This window comes from Miscanthus floridulus, chromosome 12 (assembly GCF_019320115.1).
Source record: "Miscanthus floridulus cultivar M001 chromosome 12, ASM1932011v1, whole genome shotgun sequence".
Classification (NCBI taxonomy): Eukaryota; Viridiplantae; Streptophyta; class Magnoliopsida; order Poales; family Poaceae; genus Miscanthus; species Miscanthus floridulus.
Window position 1 is genome coordinate 66,370,587 of NC_089591.1, and position 12,854 is coordinate 66,383,440.

The 12,854-nt window shown below is 49.7% G+C and overlaps 1 protein-coding gene across 1 annotated transcript; it reads right to left on the reverse strand.

Moving 5' to 3' along the window:
* Positions 1-4,620: 4,620 nt before the first annotated feature.
* On the reverse strand, positions 4,621-7,211 carry LOC136496588 (protein IQ-DOMAIN 22-like). Its single transcript, XM_066492302.1, has 4 exons — positions 6,636-7,211; positions 5,896-6,072; positions 5,739-5,807; positions 4,621-5,662 (listed from the first exon to the last, which is right to left on the reverse strand). Exons 1-4 carry the CDS (start codon positions 7,038-7,040, stop codon positions 4,916-4,918), a joined length of 1,398 nt encoding a protein of 465 aa, XP_066348399.1. The 5' UTR covers positions 7,041-7,211; the 3' UTR covers positions 4,621-4,915.
* Between the last annotated feature and the right edge of the window lie 5,643 nt (positions 7,212-12,854).

The window sequence follows — 12,854 nt, forward strand, 5'->3', positions numbered from 1 at the left end:
CCACAGTACCAGCGGCTGCTGCAGAAACAGGGTAAAGGCTGCCTGAGGCGCTGAGCGGCCAAGGTAAGCAACTACCACGTGTGGTGTGGATGTCCCACTCCCACCCGTGCCGAGTGCGTGACGACGCCAATTACAAAAGTGTACTCCTATATTTCTTTAAAAGAGCTAAATAAAATTAATGAGTGAGATGAAGCGGAGAGCACAGACAACCATAGGGAAGCAGAAGATAGCGGCGCCCCTTCTCAAGACCGGCACTCAAAACTGAGCAGACCCAAAGCCAAAGGCACGGCCCCGGCCTCCCATTCCTGTCCTGTGCGTACGAACAGACTGACAGACACATGGAACGAGAGAGAGTAGCGGCTCAGAGAGGCGGTCAGGCGGAGCAGAGGCAGCCAGCCAGCCAGTCCTTGGCGGCTTGCCTGCGACAACGGCCGCACCCTTTGCCAAACACAGCATTTCGCGCCTTTTTTTTTTACGGCTCCACCCCTCTGCAACCACATGCTGCCCCCGGGGTCGGGCCTCCCAAGCCCCCTGCATACGACGACGCAGCGTGAGGCGCGTCGAAGCAACCGGTTGGTTGTTCGCTCTTCGCTTCGCCTGCGCCTGCGCGTGAGGCGTGGACGCTTGTGTCCCAGTCCCGGCTAGCGCCGCGCGGCCGATCGGGCGAAAGATTCGTCGTTCCAGAGGGAGGAGATCACGATCGGCGCCCTCCGCCGCTGCGCCTGCGCATCGGTGCGTAGTACTACCCACCGAGTTGCCCCGGTCGGTTTCAGGTTCAGCGCGTGGCGGCAGCAGGTCCGGGGCCCGGGAAGCTGGAAGCAGGCCATGTGCTCCCGGGGGCCGCGATCTTGGTCGCATGCCCGGGTGCACCGGCACGCTGGTGCATGCCGTCGCTAGCTGCGCACCCGCGCTCGTGTCCGACGCTGCTGTTCCCGGGTCGTCTACGTGTTCCACATTGCCGCAACGGCGACTCCATCGGCGGAAGCTTTACCAATAAATGTGGCGCGTGTGACATGAGGGGATACACGATACAGTTCCCTGCTGCGGCTGCCGATCGGGGTTCTGAGTTCTGACGCTGGCTGCTTCCCGAACATGCCCTGTGCAGTGCACAGTGCTAGCGTAGCGTCTTCGAGGCAGCGTGGATCTGGAATGTCGCCCGTGACCGTGAGCATGACGAACGGATTGTACTAGCTTCGATAAAGTTAAACTGGAATATTTGTTTCTGCAAGGAAATTCATACTGCAAAAATAACCTTTTCAAATAAGAAAACTTGCGCTAGGCCTTGTTTAGTTTCGTTCAAAATTCCAAGTTTTTTCACTCTCTCTCCATCACATCAATTTTTAGCCGCTTGCATGGAGTATTAAATGTAGGTAAAAAAAAAACTAATTACATAGTTTAGTTGGAAATCACGAGATGAATCTTTTGAGCCTAGTTAGTCCACGATTGGATAATATTTGTCAAATAAGACGAAAGTGATACTATTCATCAGGTTGAAAAAACTTTCAATCTAAACGTGGCCCTAGCTAAAAAGGTTAGGGATTGCCCCCTTTTATTTACATGGAGTGCGACATTTGTCCACACAAAATGGCCCTGTTCGCTTGTCTTATAATCCGTATTTTTTAGCTTATTTTTTTAACCAAAACAATATTTTTCTCTCACAACAAATCAGCCGAAATAGTGTTTCGGCTTGTTTGTTCAGCGAAGCGAACGGAGCCAGTGGCTGCCAAAGGTAACACCACTGGAACGGATCAGTGGACGAGACCAACACCATGACCATCATTGCGATTTTAGCCCCATTCGCTTCGTTTAAAAAATAAGTTAAAATATTCTTTCGATTGAAAAGACAAATTAAAAATACAAATTATAAGACAAACCAACAAGTCTCGGTAGAGTATCAAGATTCTTGGGGGTGTCAAAACCACACGAAATAATTGGACCAGCCGGAAATGCAGGACAGAAAGAAAACGGGTCCGGTCATCCATCAACCAGTAAATAGTCTTTGCCGTCATCGCAAGGCCTAAAACGTCTATGGAGGGCGATGGTTGGAGCCACGTACCTTTCGTCGCGGCTTCATCATACAGTGCTGGTGCGTCCATGCACTGCCAGGCTTTCAGTCCTGGTCCCCGTCGGCCAGCCCTATTAACCCGCTCCACCAAAAGGCAGTACTAGGCAGCTGTTGACTGTTTGCGCAAGGAAGCAAGGCTGCTTGGCTGCCTGCTTGCTGCTTGGACTAGTAGGTACAGCCAGCCAGCAAGCAAGCACTAAGTGACTGTTTAGTTTCCAAAATTTTATAAAATTTTTCAAGATTTCCATCACATCAAATCTTTAGACGCGTGCATAAAACATTAAATATAAATAAAAAATAAAACTAATTACATAGTTTAGACGAAATTCACGAGACGAATCTTTTAAACCTAATTAGACTATGATTAGACACTAATTACTAAATAACAACAAAAGTGCTGCAGTAACATTTTCTAAAAAAAAAAATCGCAACTAAACAAGCCCAAATCCAGCTTAAAATCAGGAACAGAGTTTCTGCTGCACTGCACCGTGTGCCACCAGAATTCCACAGAGGACGGGAATATCGAGGACGGCAGATCAGCAACGCCCGTGTGTGTCATCTTCCAGGAAGGCACCATGTGGTACTAGCAACCTGTAGATGTGTAGGAAATACTGGCCGGATTGCTGTTCGGCTGTTATTAAATTTGGTTGAAGTTAATTTATTAAAAAAAATTATAAAATATAGCTGATAGGTTAAAGCGAACATGCCAAATAGACAGTGACCACCCACCAACCTTCCAGGACGAGAATGCCTGCCGATGAACAGGCAATGGGCACCAAAGAGCGAGCCTCTTCAAGGCTCTGTCTTCTTTTTTTTTTTTGGGTATCGCCGTACGTTTATCTGAATTCTCTCACTACTTCCTCCGACAATCTTTAATACTAGTAGCTTTTTGGAGAAGGCATGTTCATCCAGTACTAGGCCTCGTTTAGATGTCATCCAAATTCCAAGTTTTTTCACTCTCTCTCCATCACATTAATTTTTAACCGTTTACATGGAGTATTAAATGTAGGTAAAAAAATAACTAATTACACAGTTTAGTTGAAAATCACGAGATGAATCTTTTGAGCCTAGTTGGTCCACGATTGGACAATATTTATCAAATAAGACGAAAGTGATACTATTTATCGGTTTGAAATTTTTTCGCAATCTAAACGAGGCCCTAATGACAAAACTCCCTGACACTTTGTTTGTACCATTCTTCGGTCGAAGTCTCCTATGACTGAGTTTTCATGTTAGGTCACATTAACCGCCGATCCCCTGGGATCAACATCATGCTGGTACGGAGCACATGTTAGCCAACATTCCGAGACAGCTTTGAATTTCCCTACTATCAATCTCTCATTTCCACTAGACAATGCGATTGATAAAGCCATATACTGCTCGCTTTGGTATTTGCTAATACACCAGTTAACGAATTTTTCATCAGTCATCACGGAAAAAGCTAAACAACAGCTAAGACGAGACAAGGGATCCGTCTCTCCCTGTCTGCCCTCCGTTTGTGTGGCTCAACCAACAATAATCACACGAGCCGAAAGCCGGAGGGCGAGGGCCCTAACAAGACTAGTTTATGGGCGAAAGAAGGCGGTGGAAGCAGGAAGCGCACGGGTGGAAAATTCCGCGGTGCCGAGCGTTCCCACTTCCAGGCGGCAACTGCGAATGCTAAAAAGAAAAGAAAAAAAGCTGTGACTGTGATGGTGGCCTCGGAAACCTGAGTGTGCAGCAGGCAGCAGCGTTGGCGTTGCCTCGCAGCACCGGCGTTCTGCCTCGCGCACCAGCACACCGAGTCACCGACACCTCCCGGGTCAGGTTTAAAACACTGTTTATATTGAAATTTTGTGAGAGAAAAATACTACCGCTCCGGATAAAAAAAGCCGAACTTGCTCAGCCGAAGGGTCCCGGCTCCCGGCTCTCTCCCACACACACACACCAAGCACAGAACCCCTCCTGCTCGCCTCCCGACACACGCAAAGGTTTCGAGCGCCGAGACAGCAAGAACGACGTTCTGTAGACTAGTACCGCTTCCACACCGTTCGTCGTTCTTCGGAACCTGGCGGTCCCGTTGCGTCATCTGCACGCTGAATCGCGGTTACCGATGATCGGGGTTGCTTAGCTCAGTTTAGCTCCTCTTTTCTGGGCGGTACGAGGGTACCACGCTAGTTTAACTACACGCTGGTGTTTCCTCCATGCCGCCATTTGTTTCACGATGGTGGTTAGTACGAGCCGAAGGGCAACTGATTGACGAGCGAGCTCAAGTCGATCCAATGGCTACAAGACGAGACAGCTAGTGGCATTAAAACAAGTCACAGCTCACCAGCAGCCTGTTCGTTTGGCTTCCAGGTCCAGGTCCAGGACAGAAACACCACCAATTGGCAAAGTAGTTTCAGGCGCTTTTTCGCTAATGGGGCTTTCATCTCCTAATGAAATATCTATCACACTAGATTACTGGTAACTAATGGGGCTTCTGGGTGGAGCGGAAGTTAGGAGAATATTATGATGATATTAACGTCTCATCATGAACTAGTAATCTAGTATGAGTGACCAACATTGAGCCAGCATTGCAACAACACATTCAATTCCCATGCATGATTCGACGGTAGATATATATCACGGAGGAAATGTAGAGGGGAGTCGTCAGCAGTTAAGCACGCATAGTATTACAGCTAACCAGCAACTTACACTTCGCTACACAAAAGCAAGAAACAGAAAACTGTTGACGGTAATAGCACCAGGAAGGCACAAAACCTAACGACCACTAGTAGATTTCACTTCATCGTCCTCGCTTGAGTTGAGACACTGATCAGTTCAGGCGCAGCACCACATTATCCTGAAGCGAATTTGGTAGGATCAGGATCAGTACCTGACCGGCATGCCAAGTCGATCCAATCTGCCAGAGCCCGGATACGCCTTGTTGGTGAACTTGGCGTGCAGTGAGGCCGCCGACCTCTGCGCCGCCGCCGCCCCGGCCGTCGGCGCGCACGGCCCCGTCGCGAAGGCGTGCGCCGACGCCTTGCGGAGGGAGCTCGACTTCTCGTACAGCGGCCTCTGCTTGGGCGCGCTCTGGGAACGCGCCTTGGCGCGGAACGACTCCGTGTTGGCCATGTAGTTGGGGTAGTCGGAGTAGCCACCGAAGAGGCTGCGCGAGCACTCGCTCTTGGTCGGCGTGAACGGGGCCCTCCTCGAGCTCCCGGGCCGCGACGTCGCCGAGAAGAACTGAGGGCTGTCACAGAGCTCGGCGATGTCCACGGGCATGCGCAGCGGGCTCAGCGCCTCGGCCATGCCCACCGACGACGGGCTCGGCACGGACTGCTGCGCGGTCGTGGAGTCCTTGGACGGCGACTCCGGCATGGTCGCGTAGCTCCGGCTGTTCTGATCAGAGGTCATCGTCGAGCACGGCGATTGGTGGTGATGGTTGCCGCCGCCGACGCGCCTCTTGGAAGTATACCGCCCTGGCTTGCCGTTGTCCACTTCAAGAATCTTGGCGTTCTTCTCGTCGTCCATGTACCTCTCCTCCACCCAGCGGTCCAGCCAGTTCCTCCCGCAAGATTCTGACCTCTCCCTGCCCAGCCTCTCGCCCCCCGGTGTCTTCGAAGCGTTTGCCTGCACAGATCACAACACCCTCGTCACTGCCATCACAATGCACAAAGAAACCTCGAAACAGAGGAAAGACACTCACCTTCAGAGAGCCGGAACGGCCGTGCCTGGGAGCACCCGCCTGATCATACTTCTCCGGCGTTGGCGGATCCTGCCGTGCACATATCCATCCAAGAACCATAAGAACGCTAACACCCGGCAAGTTACTACGAGCCAGCAAGCGAAATATCCTCACTTACCGGATGAGCCGCGACATGCTGCGAGCGAATTGCGCGACAAGCGCGAGCGCGCGCCTGGACGCGGACGAGCGCGTGCATGCATCGCAGCGTCTCCGCCGCCTGCCGCCGCACAATGTTGCCCCGGACCAGCGCCTGCAGCTTCACCAGCCCCCGCAACGCCTTCAGCGCCCGCCTCGCCTTCGCACGGAACAACAAGCAGAAGCAGAGGTGGTTAATCAGCAATGATCCCCATACTCCCATAGCCATGGGCATCTACAGTGCAAAGCTGCTCGCAACGGCAAACCAACCACCACCGCCATTACTACGCCTAAGGCGGTAGCCGCTTCCAATAACAGTAACGCTGTAACTAGGCGCAAAACGGCAAAAAGAGAGGCCTTCCGATTTCCTGCGAAGGAAACGGCGTTAAAGCGGCCATGGCCATGCCTGGCTTCGTGAAACGAGGCCTAGAAGGTGCAGGCAGTAAAGACGACAGCAGACCTGACGCCCAACGTGGCTTCACCTTGCTGGAGGGGAAGGGTTACCACAGCAACTTGTACGTACACATGAACACAGATTTCTATCTACCAAGGAAAAGAGGGAGATTTTTTTTTCTTTATGGAACCAACAAAAGGCCACTTCTTCCGTTTTAAAGTTAGCTTTTCGTGACAAGCTCTAACTTAAAATTTTTTTGTTTATTCATTGGAAATTTCATTAAAAAAAGATTTAGTAACTGAAGAGCGAGGATTCTGTGAGAAGCTTACCAGGTAGCCACGGAAAGCGGCCTGGATCCGAACAGCCGCCCACTCCTCCCGCTTCGCGGCGGCGGCCGGCGCGCACCGCCCGCTGCTCGTCAAACGCACCACGGCGGCGGCCGCCTGGGCGGCAGCGACGGCGGCCTCTGCCACCGCCGCCGTCGCCGCGGCCACCGCGATAGCACGCTTGCTCTGCTCGTCGTCCGCCTCATCCGGCGCCGCCGCATACCCCCGGCGAGGCGTCGCCGTGGGCTGCACCGGAGGCGTCGGAGGCCGCGCCGTCGCTGGCGCGGGGGGCTTTTCCCGGAAGGACTTCCCGAATCCCCAGCGCTTCTTCTCCTTCACCGGCCTTGTCTCGGCGCCCTTCCTGCCCCCGCCGAGCAGCCCGCGCAGCCACCTGGGCGCCCAGCCCATCTCCGTCGCTCTACCGCCCGTCGGACGTCCGCCGCATGAGGTTTTCTTGGTTCCACTACTTGGCCGGAGCAGGGGGTAAAGAAAGAGCGGGAGATGAAACCAAAACAGTGAAATGCGCCACACGCTTACACCGAGAAGAGAGAAAGGCAGCAGGAGAGAACGGGGCGGGGAGAGTCTAGTGGAAGATTAGAGGGGCTAGTCTTATAGAGGAAGCACAAACTGTGGGGCCCTTTTATGCGAATAGTTTATCCTATTCCGGGGCCATAGTGCTAAACTGCTGCATACCCAGGACGGTGTAAAATTGTGAAATAGGACTAGTTTTAGGGAGTATGTGACAAGTTGAGTTATGTTTTTTTTTCTCACTCCCGTGGCAGGTGTTGATCCTCTGCTCCGCCGGTCGCATAGCCGGCAGTGTTTGACCGTTTCTTCGATGGTCAAAGTTTGCTATAAATCGTGGCCCTCCCATACATGACTGTAAATTAACTACTAAAAGCAGCTCTAAGAACCGATGTAAAAATTGGATCCAAAATATATTTAGTAATTTTTAAAATTAAAGCATCCACTAAAAATTAGCTTAATGCAACAGCCTTTCTAAAATATGCCATTGTATATTTTTGAAGCCGCTACATCACTCAGATCGATCTCGTACCCATCCTTCCACTGTCACGAGGAGCTCGTTGCATGCAAGGGGTTCGCCAGGGCAACTGAGCCATCGCTTCCAGGGGTTCACCTGGCGAACAACATCTTGCCGCTAGTAACACTATGTGCCAAGTTCATAAACCCGAGGTTCCTCGGGACCGGCTTCTGCGCCAAGGCTTGGTCAAGAGTCTAAAAATAACAGGGCAAAGGAACGGTCCAGCAATCGACCGGAAGGTCAGGCCCAAAAAGAGCAACGCCCGCCCGTCGGCTACTTCGGCCCACCTCTTCGAACGGAGCGCTCAATTCGGGCTTCAGCCGTATCCGGACGTCCTCTCCGATCGGAAGGCCTTCCCTGAGCTCTACTTTCGACTCCGACCCCGCGTCCCTCCGACCGGGGCTCGTAAGAACCCTGCTCACCGCTCTTCTCCAACCGGCGCACTCAGAGCCGACTGGAGCCATCCGACCGAGGACGCCCGTTCGGTAGGAACCAGAAGGCGTGCGGAGAAAGGCAAGGCAAGGCTCACAAGTCAAAACCACTATACCAGGGACCATACCCTACACAGAACAGTACTCTGCAGACACCTGACACAAACAATATTGTAGGCGCCGACATCTCCCTCTACAGTATTGTAGGGGCCGCTAAAACTCTCATACGGTAAGACCCCCCCGCGTGTCTCTGGACATCGATAGCGGTATGTGCACCAGGATTTACCATACCAGGTGAACATAGCGTGACTCCTCACATGCCTCTAGGCATCAAACAGTTTTTTGCAGGTACCGACGTCAACCCTTCCTAAAGAAGATAGCATGACCTCCCGTGTGCATCTGACATTCTACAGTGACATCAACAGTGTTGTGAGCGCCTACCATTATCCAATCCTCATCGGCGTGGGCAACAAGGCTTAAAAACGCCCGTACCCTCTCCCTCCCACCTATAAAGTCATCCCCTTCATCTATATAAGGGGGTGTGCTTCCTCCAACAAAGGAGACCGAATGATCTAAGACCGATTCTAGTAGGCTAGAGTTCCTTAGATCGATAGCTCACAATCACAGAACCGCCATGTTCCGACCACAAGCACACGCTTGAACACTTAGCTCATATCGAAGTTCATGTCACTCTCGGCTCTTCTGGTCGGAGCCGACCGGACCTCTTGTACACTCCATCTTTGTCCCTTTCGTTTGTAACCCCGCTATAAACTTCGAGCACCTGGACTCAGGAATAAAGTCACCGACTGGACGTAGGGCACGTTGGCCGAACCAGTATAAATCATATGTCATTGAGTGCTAGGCCACCTCTGATCACAACGTACAGCAAAACTATAAATATCCACTAGTTGGTCACTTTCTGCACCGACACTATGCATTTCTAGGATGACGAGATTAACAAATGAGCGGAACCAATTAACAAACGAATGGGCATTACACCTGAATCCTTCAAGCCGAGTAACAACCAGATCGTGCCAAGCATGAACAATAACGCCATTGTTATGCTTATAGTTGTGCTTGTGCAATGCTAGAGCATGCATGGGAAGGGATGCAGACTTTGCAGCTAGAGAGGCAGTGTGATTACAGGCGGAATGGTTGCATTCTACATTTGGTTGTTTCTCTTTAGCCGACATCTATGGTTATGCAAAATCTTACAATGAGAAACACTGGGGAAAAAGTTGAGTCGTCAAGCTTAAGGCTTGGGCAAGACACTGGTGCCCGATCTAGTACCTTTTGTGCATGTATTTAATCCCCCTCCCTTATATGTTTTCTTTGGTTTATTGTTTTTTCTTTGCTTATCATGGCAAGATCCAACCATGATGTTGATTGAATTCTACGCTATTATTACTTTCGATGATTATTGTATTTGTACTTGGATCTTTCTTTCCTTCTCTGTATCTTTTGATATATCTAGACCGTCATGTTTTGGACATATAGGATGTATGTGTGCTAGTTGTGTTGCCAGCTAATGAGATGTTTCGTAGTGCATTGCCCTTGTGAAGAGATCTCATTGGCCAATGAGCTAGCCATGTCGCTTTGTGGGTCGATGCCTTGGCCGCCCCTATTGCTCCCATGATCTCAATTAACCCTACTCGAGGCTCCCACTACTTATTGGATTCGTTAGCCATGCAAATATTTGGACTTTCTAAGATGGTGATATCTATTTTTTTAACCAAGGTCAATCCCATTTCCATTACTCACACAATAGTAATGCAGAATGTTGATGAAGATAACCTAAGCAATAAGAGGGTAGAACAACGAGTCTACAATGATTTGCTATCATTCACTGTCAAGTAGGGACACCTTCTTCAGACATCCAAGCCAGATAGGAAATATACGGTGGTGGAAGTACTAATAGTCTAAACTAACAACATCAAACTATTACAAACTTAGCATTTGATTCCAGGGAACATGCTCCAACCAAAGATGATAAGAGTATTAGCAAAACATCAATGGAGTGTAGCACTAGACTGAAGTTTCTTCAGCCTATTCGGCTGGGCTTATACGATCGTTATACTGATCGTGGATTATAAGCGAACAATATTTTTCTCACATACTAAATCAGCCAAACCAGCCAGCAGTAAATAATCCACGATCATTCACGACGAAACGAACAGGCTGCTTGTCAGCCTGCATCGTCACCATTGTTGTCATCGTGATTGTTCTCCAACCGCACCATCTTGTTGTTGGCCGAAGTCCTCGCTAGCAATCTTGTGGCAACCTGGAGCATGATGATGTTTACTCCATCTACTAGCATGTCTTGCACCTCGGGAGAGTATAAATCTATTCAATATCAATCTAAGTCAAACACGCGCAGTGGACTATCTCCACATGATTTTTAATCAGCTTGTCACCAAAAACACGCCTCGAGACCTTGTTCTTTGTCTTTAATACCTAGTAGATTGTAGCAATACCAATTGTATGAAACTTGCTTCCATTTGGCATCAATTTTTTTATCTACGACCAACATTTATTTAAACTTGTTGGGATGTGATGTCAGTGCCGCTAATTGTATAGGCAACTACTGACTACGCGACCTTAGCAATTAGACAGGTCAAGAACAAATGAGATACATTCTCATCGTGTCCACATAAACAACACCTAGAGCACCCATTCCAATTTCCTTTAATCATATCATATTATCTTTGAGCTCTTTTACGATGGTTGGGGTACTTCTTGATTCCACTTGGTTCCTAAGCAATTAATTAGCGCTAATTAATTTTATGAGTGGAAGGTTAATATAGTAATTGTGGCTCCCCCTCCCCCACCACCCCTCCCCCATGCTCACCCGAATCTGCATGCCTCACCCACGTGCAACCGAAGGACGCGAGGCTTCCCTGCCCTTGGCCTTAGCCGCGGCCGCCTCGCCCTCGACCTCGCCATCGCGCGGCGCCGTCGCCGTCGCCATCGGCCTGCCCTCGCCACCACCGGTCGCTCCTCCCTCCTCCCCCCAGTAGCCCTCACCCACGCGCACCTGAACCCCATCACGACGTTAGAATTTCTCGTCCTCCGCGACACCCATCGCAACAACTCGGCATCTACATCTTAGCCTCATCGCCGTCGTGCGCGCCCACCGTTTGCCGCTGAAAGTGCATTTGCCCCCTATGTGGGTTTTGGTGTATTGATGACATCTAAATTATGGACTAATGTGATCTTAATGAGATATGTCGCAGCTATTAGTCCCATGAAAGATTCAAAGAGTTAATAAAGATGAAATGGTATCCCTCAATTCTTGAAGTTGTAAAGGCGGACGAACTCAAAACGCTCTCCAAAGGTTTTATTTTTATTTTTGAGTTTAGGATCCATCGCACTATAAAGAGAGATGCAAACTTAGTTGGTTTGAGGAAGATAGAGTGCTCAAGCATAAAAATAAAATCAAAAGAGAGACACTCTAGCACTCCATGAGCACATAGATTATTTTTCTATGATTGTCGGTGTCGGAAGTTCCGACGTAAGCCGGAACTCCCGACCGTTGGAAGTTAGGACTCATGCCAGAAGTTTTGACTCCCAGTCACTTAGTATGCGTGATGACTGTGGACGTCGGAAGTCCCGACGTGAGTCAGAACTCCCGATAGTCAAAAGTCCCGATGTAAGCTGGGAGTCCCAACAGCTATGGTTCTGCTGGCTGGTTGTCTGCGCCAGTCGGAAGTCCTGACGTATGTCGCAAGTCCTGGACCTTGTCGGGAGTCCCGACACCTGGAGCTTTACTGGTTGACTGACTGCGACCGTCATAAGTCGCGACGTTTGTCGGAAGTTCCGACATTGACTTGCACACACTAGACTTCCTACCCTATGTGAATAGTGTTTTTGTTAAAGACCGGAAGTCCCGAGATCTGCGTCGAAACTTTCGACGTAGATCTGAACGGTTAGATTTCTACTAAGAGTATAAATAGCCCTCTTCACTTCTGACCATTACGGACTCATTTACAGCTGACCTAACTTCGTCCCAACAACTCCCAAGCAAGAAAGGCACCTCTCTCCTCCCTCCATTGCTCCAGTCTTCGATTCCCTTAGGGTTTTGAGTGAAAGGAGAGTGGATTAAGTGAGAGAATCACTTTGATAAGCTTGAGCACTTGATTTCTTCATCAAGCCAGTTGGTTTTGCTTCTATTACTCTTGGGGCTTTGCCCCTAACCGGCTAGGCATAGCCCAAGACCTTCCATCTTGTGGAAGAGCCTTGGAAAGTTTGTATTACCCTCTGATTTCTTAGTGAAAAGCTCAAGTGACCTTTGTGGTCACCTCAATAACGAGGATGTAGGAGCTCTTTTGTGGGGTTGCCGAACCTTGGGTTAAATCTTTGTGTCCCATATGCTTGTTGTTGTGATTGCTAGAAACTACTTGTATTTGTTTGTCTCTCTCTCTTGAACTTCATTTTAGGGTTTGGACTTGATCTATGGTTTGAAGGCATTACGACGTCAAGGGAGTGACCCAACATCTTCACCAAACCACTAGGAATTGGGGTTGTAAGATTATTTATCCGCAAAGTTAAATTTGGCACTGCTTTTGTAGTTCATGTAGGTGTCGGAACTACTGACGTTTGTGCCAGAACTTCTGACGACATCGGGAGTTCTGACCCAAACGCCAGGGCTTCCGACATTGACTGACAAATTTGAACTTAGCATTTGCAGTTAATTTTTAGATATTCCTATTCACCCCCCCTCTAGGCATTGTTAGATCCTTCCAATTGTTA

What these genes read in the sequence shown, in the direction of transcription:
- LOC136496588 (XM_066492302.1), bottom strand. Translation starts at nt 7,040, where the DNA reads ATGGGCTGGGCGCCCAGGTGGCTGCGCGGGCTGCTCGGCGGGGGCAGG. An exon ending in CCGCTTTCCGTGGCTACCTG is followed by an intron (nt 6,073 to 6,635) that starts GTAAGCTTCTCA and finishes TTCCGTGCGAAG; the next exon opens with GCGAGGCGGGCGCTGAAGGC. An exon ending in GCCGTTCCGGCTCTCTGAAG is followed by an intron (nt 5,663 to 5,738) that starts GTGAGTGTCTTT and finishes TGATCTGTGCAG; the next exon opens with GCAAACGCTTCGAAGACACC.